This window comes from Lissotriton helveticus, chromosome 1_1 (genome assembly GCF_964261635.1).
Source record: "Lissotriton helveticus chromosome 1_1, aLisHel1.1, whole genome shotgun sequence".
In the NCBI taxonomy this organism is placed as follows: domain Eukaryota; kingdom Metazoa; phylum Chordata; class Amphibia; order Caudata; family Salamandridae; genus Lissotriton; species Lissotriton helveticus.
In genome coordinates, this window is record NC_136057.1 from 960,218,968 (window position 1) to 960,233,847 (window position 14,880).

The window sequence follows — 14,880 nt, forward strand, 5'->3', positions numbered from 1 at the left end:
CTTAGATCCAGATTTACCAACACTTTAGCCTTGTTTGTGAGACATAAGTGATGCAAACACAACACAATGGGGCATATTATCAAGGGGGTTTATCTCCGCTTTTTTGGCTTTAAAAACCAAGAAAGCGGAGATAAAATTATCTCCCTATTACCTAGCTGTCGCTAACACCAGTTAGCGACAGCTAGTAAGAGATAGCGACCATCTTGGGCCCCACTTTGCATGGCAGTGATATTTATCACTAATGATATGCAAAGTGGGCGTGCCAAGATGTTAGCGACTGGAAACAGTCGCTAACATCGCTATCTCCTATGACCAACTTTTGGAGATATTCGCGCTAAGCGCGAATATCTCCAAAAGCTAACACCTGCCCTGAGCAGTTCTTAGCCATGTTATCCAATGGGAGGTGGATAACATGGCTAAGAGCATTAGCTCGGTAATGCATGAATATCGCTGACTTTTCAGCAATATTCATGCATTGCGGCCGTTTTTTATCGCATTTGCGATAAACCTTGGTAATACCAAGGTTTATCTGCGATAAAAATCGCCGCAGCTTAGCGGTAAAATTTTGTCTCTAACCAAGCAATATAGCAATAGCGATAATTATCGCTATTGCTTGGTAATATGCCCCAATGTGTTTTAGTGGGATTTACTTTCCAACGCAAATCATGATTTGTGTTAGAACGTAGTCTAAGGTAACATATATTAGAGCTATGTGCTAATTTGCGCTGTTTTGTAACAAGGAATTGCACGACTACGGGTACAAGGACATTCCCATGCAACCGCCCATGTGTTTTGATGGGAAATCCTACCTACTAATATTTGTAGACAGGGAATTGTATCCAAAAATGACACCCCCTCAAGACAAGTTTGACAGCAGAGTAAGTTTTAATAATCGCCACATTTTACCTACTTTGCATGATGTTTGCACTCTACAGCAAACACAAGGAGATGATGGACGGAGCACTGAAACTTTTCAGACACTCACCCCCAGTTACAGATCTGGGTTGTATCCATCATCATTCTTTAGCTCACTTCGCGACCTCAGTTCAGACATAACTATATGAATATCAGTCTTGAGCATGTGCTTCATGAGAACAGTCCAGCCTGCACTGCAAGCCAGTTCTTCCCTGTACCGGAAACAAGCATCCTGGGATCTGTTTCTGGGTAACACCCTTCATCAGCCAGGCTAGCTTGAATCCAGTGGCAAAGTGAGCAAGTGACCCACGTCTTGCTATACCTGCAAACTTAGGGCGAACAAAGCAAACACAAGGAGATGCAAACACAAGGAGATGATGGATGGAGCACTGAAACTTTTCAGACACTCACCCCCAGTCACAGATCTGGGTTGAATCCAACATCATTGTTTAGCTCACTTCGCCACCTCAGTTCAGACCCAGCTATATGCAACTCAGTCTTGACTCTGTGCCTCATGAGAACAGTCCAGCCCAAACTGCCAAGCCAGGTCTTCCCTGAACCGGAAACAAGCATTCTGGGACCAGTTTCTGGGTAACGCCCTTCATCAGCCAGGCGAGCTAGAATCCAGTGGCACTCTACAGCACACATACAGAGTGAGAAGAGTAATAAAGCATAGTTTTTGTTCAGTAATGGACCTCGTCAGTATAAACAAAAATCTGTGCTTGTCAGAATGCACACATCATGCCTTGTGGTGCAAGGTTATGTGCATTGGCACATGGCAGCCTAAAGTGCACCAAAGTGTATGGGGGGGGGGCAAAAGAATAGAACAATATCTTAGCAGATACGGTGTTGCTGTTCTCACACACTTGACTCAAATGGTTAGTATCACGTCTAAAACGGTTTCCCTGAGGAATGCACACAATACTGTTCCCAAGCAAAAACTCAAAATCTAAAGCAGTGGCGAAAGGAGTTTTATGCTAATACAAAACCATTTTTGTTGAAAGAAGGTTCCAAACCACATTTGTTAGAAGTTGTCATGATTTATACCGTATGTCTTTTTCTCACTAAACGGACGATGCGAGGTCAGCAATCGATCTTTGATTATTGTGTGATCTGTTGCAGTCTTAACAATGTTCAGCCCACTTCATAATCGAACAATGACATTGGATCTGCTTCGTACAAATATTCACACGATTTTATCAATTCCTGAGGCTAGATAGAATGGAAGAATGCAATTATAAGACACCGTTGTCGTGCGTAGGATAAATGATATTTGTGGGCATTAAACTGTAGGCTGGAGACATGACCAGAACACTTTTGCTTTTAGCACAACTTTCTTTTTAGTTCTGCCTTTACAGCACAGCTGTCTGAAAGGATAACACACATTTAAATATACATAGAATGAACTCCCTTATCTCATGCTGTTGTCAATGCAGAGGAACTATTTTACATCGAAAAATGCTTTCAACCATCATGCATTGATTTTTTAAAATCTCAGACATAGTTGTCAAACGCATTGTCCACTGTTCAGTTATTTCCCATGGGCAGCATGAATATTGAAAACTGCGTTTCAGAGACTTCTTCATCAATAATTTTGTTTTAAGGTGTGCTTGACAAGAAAGTATTGGTAAGAGCCATCTTTTGAACTCTAGCCTATCACAATTGTGCTTTCATTTTTCACTTCTGTAGCAATACAGGGCCTCCTGCATGCCGCTTCTTGTGTGGACCACTAACTTGCTGGCCCTAGCAAAGTGGTAGGAATATTTAGCAACAATTAAACATCCATGACATTGTCCCACCTCTGCTAAAATTCTCGACTTTGCATCATGCTGGAAATCCATGGCATATCGCGGGCACCCAAGGTATAATTTTGTCTATGTACTGCATAATTATGGTCCTGACAGAGTGGCGGCCATGCTTGACATTTTGTGCTCGCCTATAGCAAAGCAAAACCATTTCATAACGCCTTCATAGCAGTATGGTGGTAATCATAAGCATGGTGTGAACATCTATTGTACAATCATGCCCATCCAAGCATAATGGTGGCAATTCTTGTCATATTTGGCGCATCCATGGCTCAGTTATAGTTGTGGCATTATGGTGATAATTATTGGAATAATGTGGTTATCTACTGCACAATGGTGGCAATTCTTCTAACTTTGTGAGCCTCCAGGACACCCACATGGGATATAAAGCTGGTACCTGCAATATGATGCTAATGCGTAATACAATGTGGGCATGGATGACATGATGCGCCAGCCAAGCATAATGCTGGCACTGGCTTAATGGTGGCGATTGCGGGCATCTTTTGGCCAGTCATCTGAAGATGGTGCCAGGGCATGATTGAAAATAATTTTGAATAAATTAAAGATCAAGCAGGCTCCAAGAAGACAGAGACCAGTGCCAGTCAAAAATGTGCACCAACTCTTTCTTCAAAACCTAGAGCAAATATGTATTTGCCAATGCCCAGACTTTGGTTAAAGAGTTGGATAAGGAGAAATCCATGTGAGCTGTAAATGCTAATTTGTTATACTTTCCTGGTACTTGCAAACACCAAGAGAGATTAATACATTTGGGCCCTCATTATAAAATGCTGTCAATGTATACAACATACTTTTAAAGTTAATCCCATTGGCTTCTCTAGTGATTGTTTGTCTTGAAACACGATAGATATCATATTTGAAGTTGCTCCCTAGCAGCAGCAGGATGGCTGCTGTTTTCCTATATATTTTATTCATGGTTATGGAAGTTTCCCCTCCTGAAGCCACAACACAGAGATTCCTTCACAAGATACTCTAGCTCTGTCATATGCGCCCTTCCTCATCTACATCTATGAAACTCCTTGTCTCTTTATTGTTTTACATTGTCTCCCTCTTCACTCTTTTTCCTGCATCCTAGAATCTTTAAACAAGGGTTACAAAAGTAAAAAAAATTGCATTTGATGAATTGCAATTCGAAATTCTATATCAAATAGATAAATACAAATACATCAATATTAACTCCTTTACTGCTTCGAACGTTCAGCGCCAGTGCTGAACGTTCAAAGAAACGGGTGAGGATGCGTCGGCCAATGGTGGTTCGCAGCACCAGCCAGGTAGTGCCCCCGTCGGCCGCTGGCCAACGGGAGCACCGAATGGGTTAAAAGCAACGTCATCTAATAAACACTGAAAATTATACCCCCATCTCTTCCCCTATGTCTCATCCTAGTGAGAACTTTGAACAGGAATTCTCTGGATCATGGAACAACATTACAGTGTTTTTTGACATAAGGCTGTGAAGTGGGTGCTTGTTGGGGCCAGTAGCTTGTTGGGCCAGTTTCTCCAAATGTAAATCAGAATCTAAAAGAGTTATGATGAAGACGAAGGCAAAGGGGTGTCAATAGTGTCTAAATAGGGCTACTGACTGATGAAGGCATCTCACCAATAAATAGTTGAAAAGCTGCACTTGACAGCTACTGCGTTCAGAGGTCACTGACTCTCCCAACTCTCTTGCCTTCATTTAAGAGACTTCAACTATGCTGGTCAGAGAACTGGTGTGTTCTTTGGGGAGACAGCCATGACAACGCCGGCTTTACACTGCGCTGCCATTACGACGCTGCCATCACAACGCAAGTCGTTATAACGACTTGCGCTGGATGGCGCTAGATACTAAGGAATAGTAGATTTACTATTCCAACACCTTCCCTACTGTTGCGTAGGCTGGAGTTGGAATAGTAAATCATACTATTCCAAAATCCAGCGCCTACAGTGCAAGTCGTTGTAACGACTTGTGTTGTAATGGATGCGTCGTAATGGCAGCGCGGTGTAAAAGCCCGCATTGTCATGACGTACATCCGTTCTTTGACAAAATACCACACCACATTAGTTCTTAAAATTATTTTTCAGAAGTACTTCTTAAGTATAACCTCCATATTGTATTGTTTTTCTAATGCTTCTCAGATTGCATGTTTTTATTCTCCTAACTTGTAATATGTATTATTTCCTGATAGGAAACAAAACCACAGGTGTCTGACCTTACGGTGAAATCCACCATCATTTCTCGGTATGCATTCACCGCCGTCTCTTGTACGATGATGAACAGAGCGTCGGAGCCCAAGGAAGCTGTGTTCCAAATGTTGGTCCCAGCTGCAGCCTTCATCTCTAACTTCACTATGTAAGTTGTGATGGTGCACCATGGAAAATAAAGATAGGAATAGAATGATGATGTAGTAATCCTGTAAGTAAATTTACACACATTTCTTCATGGAGCTTCTTAGTTATAAACACAGCCAAACGTAAATGTTATGACAATTTGTTTATACAGAGAGTATGTGATTTAAACTAGTGTGATTGGATTTTTCTTCTCACTGATTGTAAGTGGACAGGTTCGATGAAGACTGATCACCAACGTACTCTATAATGATTCTTTCATATCAATATTCCGATGAACTTCTTCCTCCACACACCCCCTCCATCACCACTACTGATCTTGACTCTGTCCGACTAGTCTCTTACATCAGTTTACTGTGGCTATCACAAATCTTTTATACTCTTTTGCTAAAAGGATTTCAAAACTGGTGCGCCAGATTGGACCATGGTAAGAGGAAGCTTAAAACTGCCCATAGAACACTTCTCTGGTTCCAGGTCGGACACAGTAATTTTAAAGGCTTTCTGTAGTATGTGCCCAGCCCACAAAATCAACACCTTTACAAGCTCACTGACCATTAGGCATTTACCAGGAAATGTATGTTATGTTTTACCCTGACAGTAAAAACACAAGAACAGGCCTTAGAGGGTACAGGACCACAAGCCACTCTATTCTTGAGACCACACTCACAGAACATACCTATTAGGTAACACCTGATAACTGCCTGGCGCATACAAGCCATGCGATTGCCAATAAATGACATTGATCGATAATGCTGAATGGGGAAGTCACTCTATTCCCCGGACAAACTCCAACTATTCTAATTCAGTGAATATGCATTAGTGGCCTGACATCAAAGACCTCCTTCCCTTCTCCCACTCACCCTTCTGAGCAGAGTTCTTTGATGTATTGATTCTGTAAATCAATGTACAAAAATTGCCTCATTGCTGTTCTCAGTTATAAACACAATTAATTTGTGTTTTTGAGTCAATGCTTTTATATAATAGTGTGAGTTGAGGAGCCTGACTTGTTTTCTCTTTTCAGAGATAATTATTTAGGCGAGGGATCATGACACACAAGAGGTTGAATTAAGACCTGCTTATTCTTTGCTAATCCTTTTTATAACAACAAATATACACTAGCTGATTGGTGATTCTATGTAGACTAAAGATTTGGTATTATTTTGTTCTTTTAGTCGGTGTACATTTTGCAGAGTTCATCATCATGTTCATTAAAAAAAATTTAAACATTAAAATGTTGTAATTCCATTAATCGGACTGGCAACGAATTGTATGCAAAAGGTTTACAAAATTTCGAAAACCCCCATAGAGCAGGGAGTAAAAAACAGCCCAGAAAATAACTTAACTGAATTCAAATATGGAAAAGTATTCTTTCAGTTCAATAAAATAAAAATAAAACAGCTATGCTTAGGCTGTTGCACCAGTAGAGAATATTTTACCTTTTTAACATACTTGATATATATTTTTTTTCACCGAGGGGTTCTGATTCTGAATGAGTCAAATAGACAATTTGAATGAAGCACAGAATGCACATAAAGTAGACCTTTCCATACATGGGGATTTATGTGAAACTCTCCTTCGACATGGACAAGCAGATCCATGACATTATAGTGTCTCTAATTTGGGTCCAAATTTTGGCTCAGAGGTTTCGCCCCCATGCATATTGCATGCGGACATCGACTATAATCGTCCATCTAATTATGTTGAATTTATGGCACACTTAGCATGTGTGTCCTGACACTGAAATCAGGTCTTGAGATTTATATGAGTCTTGTTTTATTACTGTGGTTATTTTGCGACATGTCCTCTGTTTATGTTGCTTCAGCTGGAAATGGGGACATTCAATTCTCTGCTGAATGTTTAAAATAGCTGCAGCTGCAAAGGTTTATTCAGGTTCAGCTTGCAATGCTCTGGACAAACTAAAAAGTAACAAAGAGCTGATGCTTCCAGGCTTCTTAATGCTTCCAGTAAAGCATTGTTTTTGGCTGGCAGTTGCATACACAAAGTTCCGAGTGACTTTCGAGTGAACAAGCACTTCTATTGTAATATCATAGAAGGAGTGGTATAAACACGGACCCACATTTGGGTTGGGCTGAGAGAAAAACCATTCGCTAGAAAGGATTCTGTCAGAGAGGACACTCATTTGAAGGCCTTCTTGCTTACATGTATGTGGGGCTAACATATATGTTTGCCACGGGATAAATACCAACAATGGAATCCTGCACTAGAGGGTTTTAGGATTTTAAACCAATTGGTTAATGATGTGTCTATGAACAATGTTTGGGGTGTATGTATTCACCCCTAGAAGCACAAATAAGAGGAAGGGGTGATAAACAAACATGTTCATTTTCCTTTTCTTTGCAAAGGTCACAATTTCTTTTGGAATCCAGGGAATTATGTCTCAGTGAGACCCTTGCAATACTGGGATTCTCGAAGCAGTTTTGTCTGTGATGTTTACTATATTAAGTGGTTGTATTCACTGTCTAACTCACTCACTATATCACTTATTCATTCACTCACCTGAAGGACCTGAAGCTCACCCTAGCCCCAATCTGGGGCAAGATCATCAATAGCTCCTTAAGCGAGGGCCTCATCCCTGACTGCCTTAAACTAGGACAAGTCACCCCTCTGCTCAAAAAACCCGGCCTTGATCTCACAGACATGAACAACTTCAGACCGGTCTCGATTCTTCCGTTCCAAGCCAAAATTCTGGAAAGATGTGTGCTGTCACAATTAAACCAACACTTAGAGAATTCTAACCTACTGGATCCTCTCCAATCAGGGTTCAGAAAGGGCTGCAGTACGGAAACCGCTATCCTAAATGTCCTTGATGACTTGCACATGTCACTCGACTCCAACCAATGTAGCCTCCTCCTTCTCCTTGACCTCTCGGCTGCATTTGACACAGTCAATCACTCCTCCTACTTAATGTCCTCCGAGAAAGAGTGGGCATCTAAAACACAGTCCTAAAATGGTTCGCCTCCTTTCTTAACAACCGCTCTCAAAGAATAAAGAGCAACAGTTTCGAGTCAGACCCCCTCCCCATCAACAGAGGTGTTCCCCAAGGATCAGTACTCTCCCCGCAACTTTTCAACATCTACATGGAACCCCTTACCTCTCTCCTAAGGAACTCTAACATCCCCTTCCACCTGTACGCGGATGACACTCAACTCTACTTGGAAACCACTTCGATCGCTGACATTCACAGACTTAATGCTACACTCATGGAGGTTCAACACTGGCTCTCAGCCAACCACCTCAAACTGAACGAAGAGAAAACGGAAGTTCTCCTAATTTCGAACAAAGATGAAAACCCACAAATAGTGGAATGGCTCAAAGCCTTAAATGCCCTCAATGTCTCTCTTACTCCAACGGACTCAGCTAAATCACTAGGAATCACTCTCGACCCCAAACTGGACATGAAGAAGCACATCTCTAAAACCGCCAAAAGCGCGTTCATGAACTTGAAACTTCTCTACAAAATTAAACCCTTCCTCCCCCCCAAAGATCTGAAACATGCCACCCAGGCACTTGTGCTCTCAAGAATTGACTACGGCATTGTGGTACTGACTGGAACAGCCAAGTCACACCTGGGACCCCTCAACTCCACCCTCAACGCTGCCGCAAGAATGATCACAGGAACAAAGAAATTTGACCGCATCTCACCGGCACTCAAAGAACTGGAATGGCTCCCGATTGACCAACGAGCCAACTTCCGCACAGCCTGCCTCACACATAAAGCCTTGCATACAGGCAAACCAGAATACCTGGCCTCTAAACTCAAAAGGGCTGGACAATCCAGGAAGCTCAGAAGCTCCAACACACTCCTGCTCATCCCGCTGAAATCACAGAAACGCAAGACCTCAAATAAATCCTTTGCGGGGAACGCTCCCAGGATTTGGAACTCCATCCCCCCACATATCAGAACGACCGCCTCCTTCCCACAATTCAAAACGCTACTCAAAGCCCTCTTCCTTGAACGCTCCGGTGCTTAGCGAGAAGCCCTTCTCCCAACAGCAGAAAGCTGATATCCTTTGCGGAACTCAGAACTAACTGATTCGCCCCCGAAGTCCGTCTCTTATTGCGTTATTATTGTTGTTGTTTTGTTGGTGTACAGGCTATATTTCCCTCCTATCGTTTCCGATTCTTGTATTCTATGCTTATTGCCTTGGTTGCATTTCTTTATTTGCTGTGAAGCACTCTGATACCCCGGGTCCAGCTAGCGCTATACAAAACTTCAATAAATAAACTCACTTCCCTTATTAATTAGAATATAGTTTTTATTTCCACAACAACAGTGTTAAAATCAGTGTTTTAATTAGCATGCTAGAAGCATCCAGTCACAAGCATTCAATATTCCACAATATTATCTATGTTAGATTTATGTTAGTTATCTGAGGCAACACGTTCTAGTTAAGCTGCGAAGGAAATGTGGTCGAGTGGGCCCGGCAAGCACATCTCTGGCTTGTAAAACATGGTTTATTTGACATTAAACTATCTGTGGCCAGCACACTGAAAATTAAGACATCCGGTTGTGTATCAAGTATTAATTCGTGGTGTGCAAAGTTTGCTTCCTGCAACCTTCTCAAAGATTCTGTAGAAAAGCTTGCAACTTCTTCAAGGTGCCTCAAATTTGTAACTTATGCAGCCATATTTGATATATTTCAGTGTTTTAAAAATTATTTCAGATGGTGCAGGAAACGGTTGAATGCAAACTTAAACCGGGAATCTTTCTAGACTAATTGTGAAAATATTGAACCTTCACTGAAAATAAGTCCTACTGTTGTAACTTAAGGTATTCTCTCTTGTACATTCTCCCTCCCCTCCATCGTTTCTCCTATCCTTCTACCCCTTTTCCTCTTACCCACTGGTACATTCCATCTAGAGAACGTTGGGAGAGAGAGAGCTCGCCTGAGAATGTTCAGTGTGCGACTGTAAGCTTGTCCTGAAAGATCTATGCAATAAACTCCTGCTCTTACCTTCTTTTTTGAGTGGTATCTTCTTAACACCTATTTTGAGTCATTTGTTGTGTTTGCTAATGAGATATAAATGAGAGTCTTGTGCGGTACATGAAAAAACTCTATTTATTATATATTTACAAATCAGATATATTCCAAAGACACTGTAAAGGATCTACGGGCCTCAATCAGAAATTGTCAAAGAGAAACCTTGGTGTAAATCGTTGGTGAAACCACCTAAGCAAACTCATCATTTCCCAACTAATTGAAAGGTGACTAAAGTGAAGCGTCTCCAATGACACCAACTCAACTGGCTCAGCTGGTGGAAACCCTTAACCTGACTGTCTGTCTGTCACCGATCCGCAAGTTCATAGTGATGGTCGCACCATCCTAGATAAGGTGGGGCCACTCTCCCAAGTTTTCTTTGCCTTGGGACCTACAAAGATTTGCTGTCCTAGGCAGGAGGTCATTGTGTGGCACCCAGGCACAGGGAGAAATGAAATCTTTCTGCATGCCAAGGCCATGTTTTGTTTTTTATTTGTTAGGAGTAAACTCTCCCTTTAAGAGTTTATTCATGAAAAACAAAATATATTGCCAAGTGGGTGCAACAAGCAAGGTGTACCTTTGGCAAATGTTTAACGCTTAAGAAAAAACACCACACTGGGGCTTGTTCCAAAGGTGAGGAGGACCTGGAACGGAGGCATGGATCGCTAATAAAATTCAACTAGGTTACATGTTCTAAGCTCTCACGATCATTGTCACACTCACGTAATACAATGACCAATTTATCAATGATTTTGGATATCAGTCATTTCTCCTTCCCATGCCAAAGCTGTTCTGATGCAGCAACATTGAAGTTAGTAACTAATGAGTGTGTCAAGCTTATTGGGAAGGATTCATATAATGAGTAGATGTTCATGATTATTATTAAAGATTTTCAATAGGATCAGAAATTCAAGGCTTCAAGATGATGCCATCTCCAACATACACATGGTGGAAAGTGTAGAATTTGACCTGTGTATAGCCCCTTTCGCATGTGACTATGCCATTTGATTGATCCGGATTTACCTTTCTAATACCACGAGTTAAAGTAGGGATTACCTGGACAACTGAACCAGACATACTGATGTACAATATACATCTGTTTTAGGTCTTTGCGTTTGAAATGAATCCACAGCATGGATGTGATTCCCTAAAATGCTAAGGACAGTGAAAGTGACATTACATGACCCCAATGATATCTCAGATCCTGCCCATGAGTCCCACCATTAGCCCTCAATCACCCTCCTATTTGTGTCTTAGGGAATAGGGGAAGGCTGAGGAGTAGAAAGTAGAAAAAGTAAAAGGATTTTTAAAGCCCTGTTAGTTGTGTTAATGAATTTTTAAACCAGGGACAGCAAGGGCAGTGTAAAGGGATTGAAAAAGAAAACCAATGGTAGCAGCTGCTAACACTCACTTCTAATTGACATCAATGATGAAATGCTAATGTTTCCTGTTGCAGACATGTAGTCCTGTTGTTTATACTTTATGGATGGAATTGTCATCAGAGATACATGTAAGTGTTCCAATTCTTTCTTGTGAACAGTGCTAGCTATGGAGACTTCAAAGTGAAGTTCTCTATTTTCTTATCTGCACTAATGAGAGTTTTAGCTGTCTTACCAGCCTATTGTTTTCTCAAAATAAATACATCATAGCCGCAGTTTTAATACATAGAGGAAGAAGCTGTGCGTCAGCCTTGTCAGCCATTGGTCAGTTCTATTGTTCTTGTGGTGTGTCACTCCAGACAACAGCACACATAGAATGGGGCTGTGTGTCAGCCCTCATCAGCCAGGCTTTTTGTTAGCATCGTCCACGTTTTGCTGAGCTCAGTGAACAGCCAATGGGTGTCGAGCATTGTGAGTGATGGTGTTTTGTCCTGTTACATCATAGTCCCCCAGCGTTAGAGTCTGCTTCTGTTGGCATGTGTATTTTCTTCTGCCTTTTTGATGTGCATCTGAAGTGATCACTTTATCCACCAATGCGAATGTGATTTCACATTGTTTTCTCCTTATCCATGCATGGTTCTTAAACTCGGTGTTGTGGTATCGTTCAGTTCATGGACTGATGCAAACCTATACAGCAGAACAATCAGAGTATGCTCAGCTTTGTGTGCACAGATCTAGGAACACTAGCAGCCATGTTAGTGTCAGTCTGAGCTCAGTATGTATCATTATCAACATTTGGAGAAACAACGTGCTATTGTATTGTATACATCTTACAAAAGGATTATTAGTGCTAAGTTACACTATTTCAGACCTATAGAGCCAGCGGGGGTAGTTTGGTCAGTAAGAATCGGAGGTAGGGACTTTTTAGCTTCAGATTACCCAACAATCACTCTTGCATATAATTGTAAAATACACTATCTGAGATGCAGGACACGAAAGGGGCTTAAGGGGCAGTAGAAAGGGAGAGCAGTGCATATTGAAGGCAGTGCTTAAAACTAAAAAAAAATAAAATAACCTATATTTTTAAGAAATTCAAAACAGGAGAGAGGGAGCGTGTGTCGGGTGTGTGTTCTAGTCTGTGTGTGCATGTAAAAATCCTGGGTGAAATCCGACAGACACCTCACCGTACCCTACATAAAGCTTCTGTACCCAACTGTTTACTACAGAATGCATTTATAAGGGAGGTAATACCCCAAACACCCCCTGAAGCTACACCCCTGCATAAAGCGAACTATGCCACTCAGTTCCAAAGGGTCACTTAATAGCAATATTGTTAAAGCCAGCGCTGCTTGGTGTAGGTCTTTTCTAAGCAATTGGTTCAAACGTGGTAATCATAGCTTGGAGCGTCAGATTGGCTCTGTAGATGACAGTGATATAGTCCAATCTTTGGGTGTGAAACAATATAAAACATTGGGGTGTGCGACAGGCACTGCAGGGACCTGTCAGGTTTTGAAATGACTAGCCTATCTCTGATGATCTGGGGAGCACCGCAATTATACACCACCATCAGAGCCGGACTGGCCATACCGGGCATCATGCATTTCCCCAATAGGCTTGGGGCCAGAGGGCATATGGACACTGTCTTCAGTTCTGAACATTTCACCAACAAATCATAGAATTTAGGTAGTCTGATTAGTTCAGTGAGAGCAAAGCAAGACTATAACAGCCACAGTACATTGAGTTACCATACAGAAGTCCAAGACTGGGAACAGTGCCTGTAATGACCTGGAGAGAGGTGGTCACAGTACTTCCCTTGGTCCGTAATGCATTTAGTGGCTTCCAGATGGCAACGGATAGTCGTGCGTCAGTTTTACGTGAAACCCTTGAATCAGATGCCAAGTGTTTTTGACTGCTTTCCATCTTGAATGCCCTTCCTTCCTGAGACGTGGTCACCCATTCCGATCTCTAATTAAATATTTTCGCAGCTGTGATACATAGTAAATAACAAAGGAAAAACAAACCTTTCATGGAAACAAAGACAATGCCCTGTCGTCGTCCTTTTCTGTTTCATCTGTCACACAACCTAATACAGAATTGGTTACAACAAAAAGGTGAAGGAAACATGAACATGAGGGACATTACCTCGTGTGGGTATTAAAAGGCATATTTGGGGGTCTTTACATGGGCGTTTTGTTCTCCTATTGAATACACTTACATTACAACCAATAGCCACAAACAGAAGCATACCAAAGAGAGGTATGTGTGTCTGCCCTAGGTTACTGTTGCTTTCTGCACTTATACCGCTAACAGGTAATCCAAGTCCCCTCACTCTGCAACTCATAGTCACTGGTCTGATTCTCCCCAGAAGAATTTACTTGCTGCGCCCAAGTACAATTGTCTAATCAATAGGCGTGTAAGCATCCAACGGTAGAACGCCTATTGGACATAGGATGGTGGTGGCTCATCCCAAAAAGTACAAGATTCAAAACAAATATGGCAGTTCGCAATCTCTGTTTATTAAGACACAAGTACAAAGTGTTATACTCATTTGAATCTAATCGGTGTGTGCACAGACCGTCCCCTTTTACAGAGGTTCTGTTATAGGTATGATCTTTTTTTTGGACCCACTTTACCACCAGCATACAAATCTACCCAGGTAGACACATCTCTCTTGCGCGAGGCGGGACTGTGTCTCATACAGCTTCTTTCTCCTTATTCTGGTGGGAAGACGCTTGATATCAGGCTACATTTTCCAGCTCAGAGCAAACCTGTAGGGAGTTTAAATATGCCAAACCACTAAACCAGCTCTGAATACGTAAGGTAGCAACACAGATCCACATTATCGAACTCAGAAAAGACCTAACTGCGCAATTTTGACACAAACCAATCTCTGATTGCCGCCTGGGATGGTTCATCCCACAAAGGCATTTGGGGCACACGTCTCTCTCTCTCTCTGTCTCTCTGTCTCTCTTGCTCTCTCTCTCTCTCTCTCTCTCTCTCTCTTTCTCCAGTTTTGGCAGGGCTGTAAGCAAGAAAACATCTTTCACTGCACTCTGACAGCAGCTGTGATTATTCCATGGTCCTCTGGGTGGCACATAGTTTGAAGCAGCCATTTGTGCCTGAATTATTCTCAGTACTCACAATTCCTGTACTTTTGAAGCCACCAACCTGTGCCATGCTCCCCTGGTCAGGCTTCTTGTCCTGCTGCCTGGAGGTTATAGGCCTCTTCAAGTCTCAGGGGACAGACAGCTGTCAGCTGCAGCCCTCTATCTTATGAACCCTGGAAAGAACTAACATCGATGTGAGTATGTTGCCCACCTTCTTATGGTGTCTTCATGCTGTGTACATGCTGGCCCCTCCTTATGATGTCTTCTGGCTGTGAACATGCCAACCCCTCCTTATGTTTTCTTCTGGCTGTTGTCTGGACCAGAGGATAAA

At 42.0% G+C, this 14,880-nt stretch overlaps 1 protein-coding gene across 1 annotated transcript in view; it reads left to right on the forward strand.

Moving 5' to 3' along the window:
* ITIH5 (inter-alpha-trypsin inhibitor heavy chain 5) overlaps positions 1-14,880 on the forward strand; it is a 295,211-nt gene that overhangs the window by 74,993 nt on the left and 205,338 nt on the right. The window contains exon 3 of the mRNA XM_078677098.1: positions 4,904-5,067. Within this exon, the coding sequence (XP_078533224.1) occupies positions 4,904-5,067 (164 nt within the window). The remainder of the gene's footprint in view (positions 1-4,903; positions 5,068-14,880) is intronic.